The sequence below is a fragment of the Aquarana catesbeiana genome, linkage group LG01 (genome assembly GCF_042186555.1).
Source record: "Aquarana catesbeiana isolate 2022-GZ linkage group LG01, ASM4218655v1, whole genome shotgun sequence".
Taxonomy (NCBI): Eukaryota; Metazoa; Chordata; class Amphibia; order Anura; family Ranidae; genus Aquarana; species Aquarana catesbeiana.
Window position 1 is genome coordinate 604,070,929 of NC_133324.1, and position 17,334 is coordinate 604,088,262.

General features: G+C 44.2%; 1 protein-coding gene across 2 annotated transcripts in view; it reads left to right on the forward strand.

Moving 5' to 3' along the window:
* The window catches only part of LOC141107931 (excitatory amino acid transporter 1-like), a 185,513-nt gene that overhangs the window by 118,139 nt on the left and 50,040 nt on the right, over nucleotides 1-17,334 (forward strand). For both annotated transcript variants that reach the window (XM_073599013.1, XM_073599004.1), the window contains 2 exons: nucleotides 2,632-2,836; nucleotides 10,780-10,822. In XM_073599013.1, coding sequence (XP_073455114.1) covers nucleotides 2,632-2,836; nucleotides 10,780-10,822 — 248 coding nt within the window. The remainder of the gene's footprint in view (nucleotides 1-2,631; nucleotides 2,837-10,779; nucleotides 10,823-17,334) is intronic.

Consider the following 17,334-nt stretch of genomic DNA (forward strand, 5'->3'; position numbering starts at 1 on the left):
AAACGCTGTACCCAGGCGACCGCCGTATCAAAAGACGTATAAGACACGGTGCAGAGGCCCGGGTCAATGGAATCATTAACGGATCCCCCACGCGGGTGGGACAATAGATAAATGAGCCGAAACTTGTTCGGCTCTTTCTTAGGAACCACACCCAAAGGGGATGTAACCAAATCGTGTACCGGCGGCAACTCAAATGGGCCAGCCATACGACCCAACGAAACTTCTTTGAACAATTTTTCCGTAACAATGCCAGCGTGCTCTAGCCGACTTCAAATTTTCCGCCATAGGTGGAACCACCTGGAGTCAACTATTCAATTTGAATCCATCCGTAAACCCTAACTCCAATAACTTGGCCGCTTTCCGATTAGGATAGCGCCTTAGAAAGGGGACCATCTTTTTTACCATCACCGGTGTCTTCCCTTTTTCCAACATCCCCACCTTTTCCACGTCCCTGTTTAAAGCACCAAGACTGTGACTGCAGACCCCCACATGTGGAACACTCTTGTCGGAATCAACACTTGGCTCCGAATTTACAGGTGCCTGCATTAAATTGCCAGCAGAAACCCATGCAACTACCGGCCAGTTGTCCTGCAAAGCACGAACCCCCGGCTCCACCCTGAAAGGGAGGCAAAGAACTTCTCGGAGAGGACATTAGCTTCACCCAAAGACTAATGTCCTTATGGTCCCACCGTAAAGAAGGGCGGACCGCCTTTCTCTGCCGGAACTGCTCATCATAGCGCAACCAAGCAGTCCCCCCATACACCCTTTGCGCCTCCCCAATAGAATCAAGGTAGCAAAAAAGCGGCGAGCAGTTTTCAGGCGCCTTTTCCCCAAGCACGCTCGCCAAAATCACAAACGCCTGCAACCAATTTGCAAACGTGCGCTGGATCAATCTGTAGCGCCGCTTCTCCTCCTCTTCTTTCTTGCTCTCGTCAGGTTTAACTTTGTCCAAGTTAAACTTCTCCAAGGGCAACAAAGAGAAAATTTCAACATACTCACCTTTACAAATGCGCTCTTTCACCTCCTTTTCCAAGTGACGCGGCATCCTCAGCCGCCGCCGTTGTACCCGCCACCACCATTGGCGACGCAGGCGGGGCCACAGGATTGGCCACCCCTACACCAGCAGTATTTGGGCCTCCTACCAACCCCGCAACTCCAGCCGACACTACAGGGCCCAGCACCACCAACGCAGATCCCTGAGCAGTGGAAGTGTGAGCTGCAGCCCACACCGCCACCGGGGAGGCGTCCACTACCGTCCGTGTACCGGCCTCACAGTGCGCCAACACCTCCCGCAATCCCGCCAACAATGTTTGCACCACCCCCACATCTTGCTCCCCCGGTGCTCCAAGTGACAGGAACCAGTATTTTGACCTACCCCACCTGAACCAACCCCTTGCCCCACTGGTACCCCTGTACACCCATCCCCGCACCCAGAAGCCCCCTTGCTAAGGACAGGAGAGGAAAAAGATAGGACAGGAAGGTTCTCACCTGGCTGCCACTGCCGCACCGGACATCCAGCCGTATTTCCTGCTCCACGCGCCGCCTCCTGGATCATGCTTGCATCCCGATCATCCAACTCTCCGTCCGACAGACTGTCTTGGGAACTCCCGGCCTCCCCTTGAGCAGCATCAGTAGGCCGCATCGTAGGATTCCTCGCCGCTGCCAAGCGCCCTGCAGTGACGTCCTCACTGCGCGCCGTACCAGGCCACACCTCCTGCTCCACCTGTCTGCCATGCTTAGCTTCAGGCCAGGCCGGAGAAGCCCGCCTGGCCGCCGATCTGGACCGCACACTGCCAGGGTCCCCACGATGTATCTGCCGCCGGTCTCCTCCTCCCTCTCCCCTCAGGATTACAGGCCCTGGCCATTCCTGGCAAAAAGCCGTCACCCGCTGAGGCATTTCTCCCTCGCCGAGCCATCCTCCGATCGGGCAGAGAGCCCAGAGAGGTGGCCGTCACACATCTGGCATCCACAGCAGGGGGGGCATGAGCGGGCCCAGTTGAAAGGCTCCCTCCTTGAGTCCGCCGAGGGCGGGGATTCATACCGACCGCCGCACCATCCGCAGCAGGCTTCTTCTTGGCAGGTGGCGTCGGAAGATCCTGTGCAGGGCTGCTAATCCGATCCCAGACACTATCCATCGGAGGGCTAAAACGCTCAGGAGGTCTGGACCTCCTAGCACATGGCCTCCCCGGAGGAGGGAGGCTGGCGGGCGCGCCGGCAGGGGCCTGGCTGGGGCCCTGGAGCAAGCTGGAAACCGTGGCCTGCAGCCAGCCAGTGCCTCTTGCCGCCGTCTCTTCCCGAAGCCGTTCGAATAAAGTCTCTAAGTCTCCCATGCTATCTTCTCTGCCTAACAGGGTGCACGCTGGAGAAATTGCCTATCCTGTCCGTTTCTTCTTCCCACTGACCACGACTCCTAACTCCACCCCCCAAGTTAACTCTAAACTCCCCCCACTGTCCTGCCTCCTAAACCAATGCCTCCGCCTCACTGCCCCACCCCAGTCATGCTGGCCCTCCTCCCAGTGCTACTTAGCTCCGGGCCATTACTCTTTTATTTGTTTTGCTATGTGCCTGCCAAATGTATTATTTATTTTGCTTTGCAGTTTCTTGAAAGTTAACTTTTTTTCACTTTTTTAGGGATGGCATCTCTGGATAGCAAAGCTTCAGGCAAGATGGGCATGCGGGCTGTGGTGTATTACACTGTAACTACATTCATTGCTGTGTTTATCGGAATTGTTATGGTGATGATCATTCATCCTGGCAAAGGCACAAAGGAAAATATGGAATCCCATGGGAGAATTGAAAGGGTGCAAGCTACAGATGCCATCTTGGATCTAATCAGGTAAAATTATATCTGGATAAATATAGCATGTAACTAAAATAATTAAATGTAATTGATTGCATGGCAAGGAAATTAAAGAATCATTGATTGAATTTAACTGAGTAGGATTATTGTACAAAAACTTTTTTTTTCTCATTATTACACTTTTTTTTTTTTTTTTTTAACAAAATAACCACAATATACTTGTTTATCTCACACTTTACCCTACTATATCAAACACGCAGCCAAATATAGATTTAATGTGTGAAAACAAGTTGTCTTATTTTTTAAATAATTCCCACATAAACCAACATTTTTTACATTTGGAGTTTCTAGTGTGCATTATTTTGGGTCAACATGGGAGGCATAAGAAGTATAAGATTTTATAAGAGCTATCACTGAATACCCAGTCCATGCCTAGCAGAACACCATTAACTGTAAAAGATACAAATTACTGATAAAAGGCAAAAAAAGTAAATCTGTGCTCCCACAATATTTGAGTTATGATTTAATTTCACTATAACATGGCAAACCTTGTTCCTGTAAGACAGTGGGGGAGATTTACTAAAACTGGCGCACTCAGAATTTGGTGCAGCTGTGGATGGTAGCCAATCGGCTTCTAACTTCAGCTTGTTCAATTAGGCTTTGACAGTAAAACCTGGAAACTGATTGGTTTCTATGCAGAGCTGCACCAGATTGTGCATACTCCAGTTTTAGTAAATAACCCCCTTTGTGTATTTAGTAGTGTAACCTATAAACCAGTGTAATTAGAAATTCTAGTAAATACCTTGGCACCCTTGTTTATGTTATGTCTTCAACTGCCTGCTTGTGATAACCTAAAAATATTGCAATAAACAGTATACAAACCCAAAAACTATTTTTTTTTCATTGCAACTCACCAACCCTTAGATGTAGTGGTTGCATTGTTTTTTATGGGGGGGAGGAGTCTCACCTGGAAGATGAATATAATTGCAGGATCAACAGGCTAAGGAAAAAAGTTACAGGGGAAATTCAACGGGGGGGGGGGTTGGGGGGGGTTGCGCGACAAAGACTGCTTTGTTAATGCTATTGACAGACTGCGTCCTCTATGTAATTTTTTAATTTGTCCTTTAGTACCACTTGAAATATTTGACTACTTCCAATATTTGAGTGGCATAGTAATAGTATAAATTCATGAAAGATAATCAAGACTAGACTGTGTACAAATGTCACTGTCTCTTTTATTTCTTGGGTTTGGACCCCTAGCAGTAACTTTACCACATGAATGCATTAAAGCTCAAAGTTGAGTACCTTGGTACAACTCACAATCTGAGATCATTTATTACATCCTTATTAGATGCTGTAGAGGGTGTATAATGCTAAATAGTATACAGTATCTCACAAAAGTGAGTACACCACCCACATTTTTGTAAATATTTTATTATATCTTTTAATGTGACAACACTGAAGAAATTACACTTTGCTACAATGTAAAGTAGTGATTGTACAGTTTGTATAACAGTGTATATTTCCTGTCCCCTCAAAATAACTCAACACACAGCCATTAATGTCTAAACCGCTGGCAACAAAAGTGAGTACACCCCTAAATTGGGCCCATAGTGTCAATATTTTGTGTGGCCACCATTATTTTCCAGCATTGCCTTAGCCTTCTTGGGCATGGAGTTCACCAGAGCTTCACAGGTTGCCACTGGAGTCCTCTTCCACTCCTCCATGACAACATCACGGAGCTGGTGGATGTTAGAGACCTTGCGCTCCTCCACCTTCCGTTTGAGGATGCCCCGCAGATGCTCAATAGGTTTTAGGTCTGGAGACATGCTTGGCCAGACCATCACCTTTTCCCTCAGCTTCTTTAGCAAGGCAGTGGTCATCTTGGAGGTGTCTTTGGGGTCGTTATCATGTTGGAATACTGCCCTGCGGCCCAGTCTCCGAAAGGAGGTAATCATGCTCTGCTTCAGTATGTCACAGTACATTCATGGTTCCCTCAACGAACTGTAGCTTCCCAGTTCCGGCAGCACTCATGCAGCCCCAGACCATGGCACTCCCACCACCATGCTTGACTGTAGGCAAGACACACTTGTCTTTGTACTCCTCACCTGGTTGCTGCCACACATGCTTGACATTATCTGAACCAAATACGTTTATCCTGGTCTCATCAGACCACATGACATGGTTCCAGTAATCCATGTGCTTAGTCTTCTTGTCTTCAGCAAATTTTTTGCGGGCTTTCTTGTGCATAATCTTTAGAAGAGGCTTCCTTCTGGGACAACAACCATGCAGACCAGTTGATGCAGTGTGCGGCGTATGGTCTGAACACTGACAGGCGGGGGGCGTGGCCTGGAACGGCATGGTGTGAGGAGTGCTAAACGTTAGCTCCGCTTGCCCAATATCCGCTATATCAAATCCTGGGGATAATTTTACTCATTATTACTGATAAACGGGTATACCACTACTGTATACCCACGGCAATCATGTCACCGCCGAAAAAAGTTACCGATACAGCCGCAAAACTGGCTATATATCGCCACGCGGAGAAGGAGGCCTCGGAGGAAAATGGCACCGGCTCCTCTTCCCCTGTGGACTCAGCTGCGGAAGACACTGCGAGAGTGCTGGAGGCTATTTCGGACTGTAAAAGCACACTTACATGCAAGATTGAGGAAGTAAAGATTGATGTCTCACTAATCTGCCAAGATCTGCAGAAGCTTAGGGACCGGGTCAAGGAGACGGAGAGCCGCATCAGTCGAGTGGAGGTTGAGGTCCTGCCGCTGCAGGTTACTACCGAACGATTACAACACCAGCTTAATGCGGTTTTATCTAAGCAAGATGATATGGAAAACCGCCTCCGAATGTGTAACCTCCAGTTTGTGGGTCTGCCTGAGGGTGCCGAGGGCTCTGACCCCCCCTCTTTTCTGGAGAACCTGCTCATCACATCGTTCGGTCGTGCTGAATTTTCCACGTCCTTTGTGGTGGAGAGGGCCCACGGGTGGTTGCTAAGCCTCCTCCTCAAGGCGCCCCCCCCCCCGAACCTTCATAGCTAAAATGCTTAATTTCCGTGACCGGGATGCTGTTCTCCGTCTTACCAGACAGAAGGGCAATATACCATTTAAGAACGGCAAAATTAAAGTCTTTCCGGACTTCTCCGCGGAAGTCCAGAAGAGAAAGGCTCACTTTGCCGAAGCCAAGCGGCAATTGAGGATCCGCCATTACTCCTACGCCATGCTTTTTCCGGCCAGGCTTCATGTTGTCGGCGAGAATAGAGCACATTTTTTCGATACGCCTGAAGCCATTCTTGCTTGGCTGGAAAACAGAGCGGCTCCGGATCGGGCTCCACCTAATGCTGTGACCACCTGTCTCTGGAGGCTTGTGCAGTGGAGGAAGACCCGTGCTGGCGGTTTCTCTGGGCATGAAGATTTGCTCCCTCTGGAAGGTACTGTAGCTAGCTCATTATGCCCGGAGTTATCTGTGACTCACTAGACTGCCATTTATTGCTCTGGCTTTCCCTCACATCGACACCGGGCCTCTCCTCCAATACCTTCCACCTCAATCTTTTTGCTTATACAGTTTTGTCCTTTCCCAGTCCCCCCCCCCCCCCCACACTCTTTTTTTCGGTGACATGCACAAATACTATCCCCTGATTCTAGACCTGCATGGCAAGCTACCACCCAACCTGGCGCCTGGGACATGGACTTGAGTTTCTATATCCTTCAGTTCCCCCCATGGATGTTTATCCTGCAGGTCCGGAACCGGGGATCTCAGTCCTTGCACTATTGTTTGCGCTACAGCAGCTAACCGTCCCCCTAGATAGGGGAGCCCTTGCGGGCCCCGCTATTTTCAATGCTAACTGTAACGTTTGCTATATAGCACAAGTAATGTTTCCCCGACCTGTCCGGTCCCGGAGAACAGTGCCTGGTGGATACCTGGCGGGTTGCCTGACCGGACATGTTGGTGTACTGGTTCATAGCTCACCAAAGTTTTATGGTTGCTTTAAGTTTTGTTTGTTCGTTAATGTACAGAAGAGCATCACTTGCTGGTATTTGAATGATGACATGTCTCACAAAAATTATATTGGGACCCTACCTGTTTACATGATGCTAATATATCAGTGGCTTATACTTGAATATTCTGTCCCTGCTGCTCTGGACCCTGTGGGCGGAGTCACGTGCCCTCCTCATATTGTGGAGGGAGGCGGACCTGGCGTACTGGCTCTGGGTGTAGGGGACGTTGACCGATGTTTACTTTTAATATGTCCAAACTGAAATGTATTACATGGAACGTACAAGGTATTAGAGCCAAGCCTAAGAGAAATGCAGTGCTATCATATCTTAAGGCACAACGAGCAGAGGTTATGGTACTGGTGGAGACTCACCTTAAGGGTCAACTTATGCTTACACTTAAGAAATCTTGGGTGGGCTGGCTGTATCAGGCCCCACACACTGCCAACTCCAGATGAGTCGCAGTGTTGGTGGCTAAAACTGCACATTTCACATTGCTGACTTTTAGATCTGATCCTCAGGGTAGGTTTTTATTTTTGCATAGCAGAATAAATGGTTTGGAGCTCCTGCTCCTGGCAATTTATATACCTCCTCCCTTTCAATTTACTGTGTTAATGGAAGGAATATCCTTTATATCCCAATACCCTACCGTCCCTGCAATGTGGCTAGGAGATTTCAACAATGTTGCAGATAGAGATATGAGCACTGACAGGCTGAGCCCCCACCCCTTCATCCTCTGCAGCAATGCCGGCAGCACTCATATGTCTATTTCCCAACCTCTGGATATGATGCTGAGCACGTGCACTCAACTTCTTTGGTCGACCATGGTGAGGCCTGTTCTGAGTGGAACCTGTCCTGTTAAACAACTGTATGGTCTTGGTCACCATGCTGCAGCTCAGTTTCAGGGTCTTGTCAATCTTCTTATAGCCTAGGCCATCTTTATGTAGAGCAACAATTATTTTTTTCAGATCCTCAGACAGTTCTTTAACATGAGGTTCCATGTTGAACTTCCAGTGACCAGTATATGAGAGTGACAGCGATAACACCAAATTTAACGCACCTGATCCCCATTCACACCTGAGACCTTGTAACACTAACGAGTCACATGACATCGGGGGAGGGAAAATGGCTAATTGGGCCCAATTTAGACGTTTTCACTTAGGGGTGTACTCACTTTTGTTGCCATTGGTTTAGACATTAATGGCTGTGTGTTGAGTTATTTTGAGGGGACAGCAAATTTACACTGTTATACAAGCTGTACACTCACTACTTTACATTGTAGCAAAGTGTCATTTCTTCAGTGTTGTCACTGTTGTCAAAGATATAATAAAATATTTACAAAAATGTGAGGGGTGTACTCACTTTTGTGAGATACTGTATATGCTTGACCCTTAACACTAAAACACACTATAATAATGGGCCACACACCAAAGACATTCAACACCAGCCAACGTTTATTGCAATGACAGCACAGTGAGAGATATGCTGTGATTGTAATAAACCTTGGCTGGACCCTGGCTGGAGTTGAAAGTCTTCAGTGTGTGGCCCGTTGTTTGGATGGTGGATTGCATTAAAGAAAGAGTAGACTCCAAGGCCTTGACACCTGCCCAGATAGCAAGGATAACTTGTCACAAATTTGTGACAGTGTTGAATTGTAAGTCTTGTTAACTTGCTGCAAGTTGTACACTTGCAGGGCACTTGAAGCACAAGTTCTAGTAGACACTTTTCCAATTTGTGGCAAGTCTCTAGCAAGAGCAAAGTTCAGTGGTTAGTCTACAGCAAGAGCTCTGCAAGTCACAATGGCCCCTGTGGTGGAATGACTATTACACAACATAACTGAACCAAAACTTGCAGCAGACTTGCAGAATGTTTGCAAAGAAAGTTGATCTGGAGTCATGGAATGCGGACTTGCTGCAATTGTGCAACAAACTTGTGAAGCCTGGCAAGTCTAGCAATAGCTTAGCAAGTCATTTTCAAACTTGCAGCTCAATTGCTTGCTATCTGGGTGGCTGATTGCAGGGAATCAAAGAGGATACAGGGTTGCCTGTGAGAGGTGAAGGGGCTTGGGTATACAGCCGTTTTAAGAATAGAATTTACAAAAATGCTGACTTTATATTAGCGGTTACCTCCTGGCTGCTGTTACAGTTTTAGTGACTGAATGGTTAAATTAGATGGACTTTTATATACTGAAGCCTTGGATTCCCTCTGCTGTACATATTTATGTAGCACCCTCCTTATTTTAGGTGCTAGATTGTAAATAGTTAGATTAGTGTAGTTTGTTCCTCTGTCTAACGGTGCTGCTAGAGGCAAATCTATTTCCAGCAGGTCTGCTTAACAGAATGCTGCAATTTATTATTTAGGGCTGCTCCTGTGTTCTGGTGCTGTTGAAGTTTGCCTGGACTCCTCCCGCTTTCTAGAAACCAGTAGAGCTTTCTGGAACATGGGTGGGAGTTAGGCAATTAGGCAGCATGAATATGTAGCAGTCCCAGCCAATTACAGGGGAGGTGCCCCTGAGCATGCTGGGATTGGCCTATATATACAGAGAACAAGTGATCTCTGCTTCCTTCCCTTCCCAGATGGTGGAGTGCACCAGCCAGGGGTGGGGAAGGCGTGCCACCCCTGGCACTTGCCAGGGGTGCCACCTGGCACTTATAAATTAAGGAGTGACCCTGGTGCTTCACACGAGCTGACTAAAAAGGAACCGTGCCTGAGGATCTGTTTGCAACTCCAGTGAGTACAGACCAATGGTCTAGGGGCCTGTTCTTTTTGGCTGGCCCTCTGTGTTAGTACAGTCAGCCAAGGGTCCAACTAAAGGGATCGTTGGCTAGTAATCTGAAGAGCTTGCCCAATTGTGATTGCTGCATGGGACTTTGCTCAGTTCTACAGCTTTTGAACTGCCGGGCCGTCTGCCGTAACTGGCTTGTATCTGAAGAGCTCTGTCTACCTGTCCTGCCTTACAAAAGACTTTGCCCATGCTATTGATTTCTACATAGCTACATAGGAGAAGTCTGCCATCTGCTCCCAGCAAGGGACTTAACCTGCTACTCAATTCTAGATCAGCTAGAGTCCTCGAGTTGTGTATAGTTTTATTCCAGAGTATGCTACAAAAATTCTCGACCCTATCTAAGTTCCTACAAAATAAATCTACAAAAACACCCCTAGACTGGCCATTGACTACATCGAGCATTATGCCGTGTACACACAAGTGGAAAGTCCGTCAGAAAAAGTCCGATGGGAGCTTTTCATCGTATATTCCGACCGTGTGTATGCCCCATCGGACTTTTTCCGTCGAAAATTCTGACGGACTTAGATAGAGAACATGTTCTAAATTTTTCCGACGGAACTAATTACTATCGGGAAACCCGCTCGTCTGTATGCTGTTCCGACGTACCAAAAACAACGCATGCTCTGAAGCAAGTACGAGACGGAAGCCATTGGCTACTGGCTATTGAACTTTCTTTTTCTAGTCCCTTCGTACATGTTGTACGTCACATCGTTCTGGACGGTTGGACTTTGGTGTGACCGTGTGTATGCAAGACAGCTTGAGCGGAATTCCGTCGTAAAAACCTTCAGAGTTTATTCCGACGGCAAAACCGGTCGCGTGTACAGGGCATAATTGTATGTGTGCCTGGCTGCAGAAAATACCTTGGACCTGTCTGCCAATTAGGTGTAATACTCAAGCGGCTCCTACGGGGGTAGCACTAAATTTATTACTGAGAGAATCCAATCATATATTCAGTATATATGCCGCTTTCTTACTACCAAGCTGCCATAAACTTGATGCTTGTATGTTGGGTCACAATATAAGTCCATTTGTATTCTTTGCCTGCATTTATAGGTTTACATAGAGACTAAATATGCTGTTGAAAGAGCAGATTTTGTTTTTTGTTTTTATAACTCAAATATATGAAGTTTGTGATATATGCAGCGACCCTAACATTTTTTTAGAACTCAAATGTTTTTTCTTCTCTAAAGGAATATGTTCCCTCCTAATCTGATAGAAGCCTGCTTCAAACAGGTAAGGGTTCAAGATGTGTCCTGTAAGCCTTTTACTGCTCACTTGCTTAGTAGTTATTCCTAAAAAATATCATATTTACTCAAAGTTCAATATGTGTTTCACACAATTTTTTTTATTTTTTATGCTATGTAATCAATATTGCTGGTGATCCTGACAGTTATTACTGTAAGAATAGCACTTCTTTCTTTATGGTGACAATGCTCACTGAACTGCTTCCAATACAGCAGAGCAAAGTTCCTGCTTGTACATCCACTGTCACCGCTGAAAAGCTTGCCCATCATTAGCGGAAGTGACAAACTGGTCCCTAAAGCTTGTCTCCTCCCACAGCCTTTGCTCTACTGATAAGAAAAAGAAGAGAGCGGTCATGTGACTGTCACAAAACCACTCCAAAAAAAGGTATTTGGTGACATTTATTTTACATATTAGTTACACAGTTAGCATTGCTTTATAACTTCATAGCACCACCTTTGGTGCGGGGTTTACATCTGCTTTGAGTTGTATTTGTAGACCAGTTTCATTGAAATATAGTATTATTTCCAAGTACAAAACCTATGTATGGTATCATCTTCAAATATGTTTAGGTGAATGGTGTGAGAAAGGGTTAGATCTGCTGTTAGGCTAGCCATACATTATACAATTATCTTTTACAACTTTCCTTTAGATTTACTAAAACCATATAATACGAGGTCAAACCTAAACACTTTCAATTTGTATGCAATCAGGCAGGCCCTTCCACTACACAGTTGAAGGTAAATCTAAAGAAACTGAATAAGAAAATTGTATGGCCAGCTTAAGATTCTTCATCGCCCATTAATATATTGTTTTTCAATATAGGAAGCTATAATATAGATTCTATGAATGGAGGAGGCGGAAAGGGCGAACATAGTTGGTACTCTTGATAAGTGCCTGTTATGGGTCTAGCGCTCACATTAATCCCCACAGCAGTATAAGATTACAGCTGTGGGGGTAAAAGGGGGGGGGGAGCAGAGGTCATCAAATTTCAACTAAGAGAGCAGCCAGCACAGCACAAGGGACCATTCTCGTTGAATGTAAGGCCCCGTACACACGATTTGACTTTCCGACAACAAAACCGTGGATTTTTGTTCGAAGGATGTTGGCTCCAATTTGTCTTGCATACAAGTGGTCACACAAATGTTGGCCAACAATTACGAACGTAGTGACCTACAAGACATACGTAATATCTCCATTACGAACGCTAGTTTTATCTCCGTCTCGTACTTGTTTCCGAGCATGCATGGACTTTTGTCCGACGGACTTGTGTACACACGATAAAAGTCCGACAACAAACATTTGTTGGCGGAAAATTTGAGCACAAGCTAGCCAACATTTGGCAGAAAGTCCCACAACCAATGTTCGATGGAGCATACACACGGTCAGACTTTCCTCCAACAAGTTCATATCCAACATTTGTTGTTGGAAAATCCGAACGTGTGTATGGGGCATTAGTGTTTTTCCTTGTGCTGATTTTTTTTTTAAAAAAGACTAAACTTAGGCTTAAAGACAACATCATAGCCTATAAAAAAGTAGTTGACTAAAATATTTAAATTCACCATTCTTTAGTATTTGTTTAGCATTACACATTTGAACACTGTAATAGGTGTATCTGACACCTGCAGTACTTTCCACTACTGCATCTTTTCAGTCTGTAGTGTAGCTCTATGTGAGTACCTGTTTTCAAACCTTCAGATTTTAAAAAGTCAGGTAAAGAGCCAGCTGTTGTTGTTACAGGCTTTTATCCTCCGTAACTAGATAGAATGATCACAAAGCCAGTGTTAGGTGAGGATTGGTTGAAAGTGCCCATATGCATTGGATAACATAGGATGTAAACATGCAGATCAGGAGAAAGTCAAGTCTCTGGCATACTAGCAAACACCACATGCAGAGAATTCCCAGGGAAAAAAGCAGTTGGACAGTTCAGAAAACATTATTATTACTCTTCTATCTTTGATATCTGGATCTGTCTGCAGTTCACCTCCCCAATCTCCCTCCTAAGGCCAAAGCACAAACAGTCCCAAAATATGATCAGTTGTGTTTAGGACCTGGTGGACTTCTCTTGACTGCACATGCAACCAACTTTTGATTTTTATGGTGGCCTTTAGTATATGTTTTATGTTCCTCTCACTATGGCTCAGAAATACAGCAGAATGTGTTAAAATGTGATAAGGCAGGATAACTTCAGCTGGGGATACAAAATAATCAGAGTAGTGTCAGAGTGATTTCCAGAGAAGAAAGTTCTTGAATAGGTGATAATCCTCTAGGTATCCTAAAGCTGTCAGTAATGTCATATGCATAGAACTTGCTCAAAGACCGAATGTGTCCTTAGATGAACCTTTCTTAATATAGGATACCTATAGAAGAAACAACTGAGAACACCTTCTTAGAGGTAGCAGGACCTTTGTGGTGTTAGACAAACCTGTATCAGGACCAAGAATATAAAGTATACAGTTGAAAGTCTTTTCGATACATCTTTAACTTGGCTTCAGAATTTGTCCCTTCATTGGGACCATACAGATATTAAAAAGTACTGTGTGAGTGCATGTCTATATATATATATATATATATATATATATATATATATATATATATATATATATATATATATATATATATATATATATATATATATATATATATATATACACACACACGCATAGTATATACATTATATTACCAAAAGTATTAGGATGCCTGCCTTTACATGCACATGAACTTTAATGTCATCCCAGTTTTAATTCGTAGGGTTCAGTATTGAGATGGCCCACCCTTTGCAGCTATACCAGCTTTAACTCTTCTGGGAAGGCTGTCCACAAGGTTTAACAGTGTGTCTATGGGAATGTTTGACCATTCTTCCAGAAGCGCATTTGTGAGGTGAGTCACTGATGTGGACGAGAAGGCCTGGCTCGCAGTCTCCTCGCTAGATCATCCTAAAGGTGTTCTATCGGGTTGAGGTCAGGACTTTATGCAGGCCACTCAAGTTCCTTCACCCCAAACTCGCTCATCTATGTCTTTATGGACCTTGCTTTGTGCACTGGTGTGCGGTCATGTTGAAACAGGAAGGGGCCATCCCCAAAATGTTCCCACAAAGTTGGGAGCATTAAATTGTCCAAAATGTCTTGGTATGCTGAAGCCTTAAGAGTTCCATTTGCTGGAACTAAGGGGCCAAGCCCAACCCCTGAAAAACAACCCCACACCATAATCCCCCCTCCACCAAATTGTTTGGACCAGTGCACAAAGTATTTTCCTTCTTTGAAACTGACATTGTTATCTATTGGTTGGGAGCTTTTTAATCTTGTTTAACCACTTGAGCCCCGGACCATTATGCTGCCTAAGGACCAGAGGTCTTTTTCCAATTTGGCACTGCGTCGCTTTAACTGCTAATTGCGCGGTCATGCAATGCTGTACCCAAACGAAATTTGCGTCCTTTTCTTCCCACAAATAGAGCTTTCTTTTGATGGTATTTGATCACCTCTGCAGTTTTTATTTTTTGCGCTATAAACGGAAAAAGACCAAAAATTTTGAAAAAAAAATGATATTTTCTACTTTTTGTTATAAAAAAAATCCAATAAACTAAATTTTAGTCATACATTTAGGCCAAAATGTATTCGGCCACATGTCTTTGGTAAAAAAAATGTCAATAAGCGTATATTTATTGGTTTGCGCAAAAGTTATAGCGTCTACAAACTAGGGTACATTTTCTGTAATTTACACAGCTTTTAGTTTATGACTGCCTATGTCATTTCTTGAGGTGCTAAAATGGCAGGGCAGTACAAAACCCCCCCAAATGACCCCATTTTGGAAAGTAGACACCCCAAGGAAATTGCTGAGAGGCATGTTTAACCCATTGAATATTTATTTTTTTTGTCCCAAGTGATTGAATAATGACAAAAAAAAAAAAATATTTACAAAAAGTTGTCACTAAATGATATATTGCTCACACAGGCCATGGGCCTATGTGGAATTGCACCCCAAAATACATTCAGCTGCTTCTCCTGAGTATAGGGATACTACATGTGTGGGACTTTTTGGGAGCTTAGCCGCGTACGGGGCCCCGAAAACCAATCACTGCCTTCAGGATTTCTAAGGGTGTAAATTTTTGATTTCACTCTTCACTGCCTATCACAGTTTCGGAGGTCATGGAATGCCCAGGTGGCACAAACCCCCCCCAAATGAGCCCATTTTGGAAAGTAGACACCCCAAGCTATTTGCTGAGAGGCATGGTGAGTATTTTGCAGCTCTCATTTGTTTTTGAAAATTAAGAAAGACAAGAGAAAACATTTTTTTTTTCTTTTTTTAATTTTCAAAACTTTGTGACAAAAAGTGAGGTCTGCAAAATACTCACTATACCTCTCAGCAAATAGCTTTGGGTGTCTACTTTCCAAAATGGGGTCATTTGGGGGGGGTTTGTGCCACCTGGGCTTTCCATGGCCTCCGAAACTGTGATAGGCAGTGAAGAGTGAAATCAAAAATTCACGCCCTTAGAAAGCCTGAAGGCGGTGCTTGGTTTTCGGGGTCCCGTACGCGGCTAGGCTCCCAAAAAGTCTCACACATGTGGTATCCCCGTACTCAGGAGAAGCAGCAGAATGTATTTTGGGGTGTAATTTCACATATTCCCATGGCATGTTTGAGCAATATATCATTTAGTGACAACTTTGTGCAAAAAAAAAATTTGTCTCTTTCCCGCAACTTGTGTCGCAATATAAAATATTCCATGGACTCGACATGCCTCTCAGCAAATAGCTTGGGGTGTCTACTTTCCAAAATGGGGTCATTTGGGGGGGTTTTGAACTGTCCTGGCATTTAATGCACAACATTTAGAAGCTTATGTCACACATCACCCACTCTTCTAACCACTTGAAGACAAAGCCCTTTCTGACACTCATTGTTTACATGAAAAAGTTATTTTTTTTTGCAAAAATATTACTTTGAACCCCCAAACATTATATATTTTTTTTTAAAGCAAATGCCCTACAGATTAAAATGGTGGGTGTTTCATTTTTTTTTTTTCACACAGTATTTGCGCAGCGATTTTTCAAACGCATTTTTTGGGGAAAAAACACACTTTTTAAAATTTTAATGCACTAAAACACACTATATTGCCCAAATGTTTGATGAAATAAAAAAGATGATCTTAGGCCGAGTACATGGATACCAAACATGACATGCTTTAAAATTGCGCACAAACGTGCAGTGGCAACAAAATAAATACATTTTTAAAAGCCTTTAAAAGCCTTTACAGGTTACCACTTTAGATTTACAGAGGAGGTCTACTGCAAAAATTACTGCCCTCGATCTGACCTTCGCGGCGATACCTCACATGCATGGTGCAATTGCTGTTTACGTTTGACGACAGACCGCCGCTTGCGTTCGCCTTAGCGCGAGAGCAGGGGGCGACAGGGGTGCTTTTTTTTTTTTTTTTCTTTATTTTTTTTTGCTTTTTTATCTTATTTTTAAACTGTTCCTTTCATTTTTTTTTTTTTTAATCATTTTTATTGTTATCTCGGGGAATGTAAATATCCCCTATGATAGCAATAGGTAGTGACAGGTACTCTTTTTTGAAAAAATTGGGGTCTATTAGACCCTAGATCTCTCCTCTGCCCTCAAAGCATCTGACAACACCAAGATCGGTGTGATAAAATGCTTCCCCAATTTCCCAATGGCGCTATTTACATCCGGCGAAATCTAAGTCATAAAATGCTCGTAGCTTCCGGTTTCTTAGGCCATAGAGATGTTTGGAGCCACTCTGGTCTCTGATCAGCTCTATGGTCAGCTGGCTGAATCACCGGCTGCATTCTCAGGTTCCCTGTTGAGACAGGAGAGCCAGAGAAAAACACGGAAGACGGTGGGGGGGGGGCATTCCCTCCCACGGCTTGTAAAAGCAGTCTAGAGGCTAATTAGCCGCTAGGATTGCTTTTACATGAAAGCCGACCGCTGGCTGAAAAGAATGATACCAAGATGATACCTAAACCTGCAGGCATCATTCTGGTATAACCATTCAAAGTCGTGAATGGCGTACCTGAAGACAAAAAAATGGTTAACAATAAAGCACAGTAAACGGTAAAGTATAAAAAATTGCATACCTGAAAAGCAAACATGATAAAACATAATAACAATAAAACATTGCAGAATAGAATACAGTAAAAAAGAGCAGAACAATAGAGAGAGAGAATAGAGAGAGAGAGAACAATGAAACGACAACTATTTTTTTTTATTTTATATATTTTTTTTTTTTTTTACACTTTTTTTGTAACTAACTTTTATAACGGTAACCGGTTCCAGGTTCGGGTCTCTCAAAATGCGATGGCATCTTGGGAGACCCTGTGAAAGTGTGCCTAGTCTGTGCAATGCTGTACCCTACACTAATACTCAACTAGTGTATGGTAGCGTTCAAAACATTCACCAATGCAAAGACCAGGATTGTCAGGACAGGAGGGACAATAATAGCGGGTGTCACGCCTATATCCGCGCTTGCTGCAGACACAACATCTTTTTTG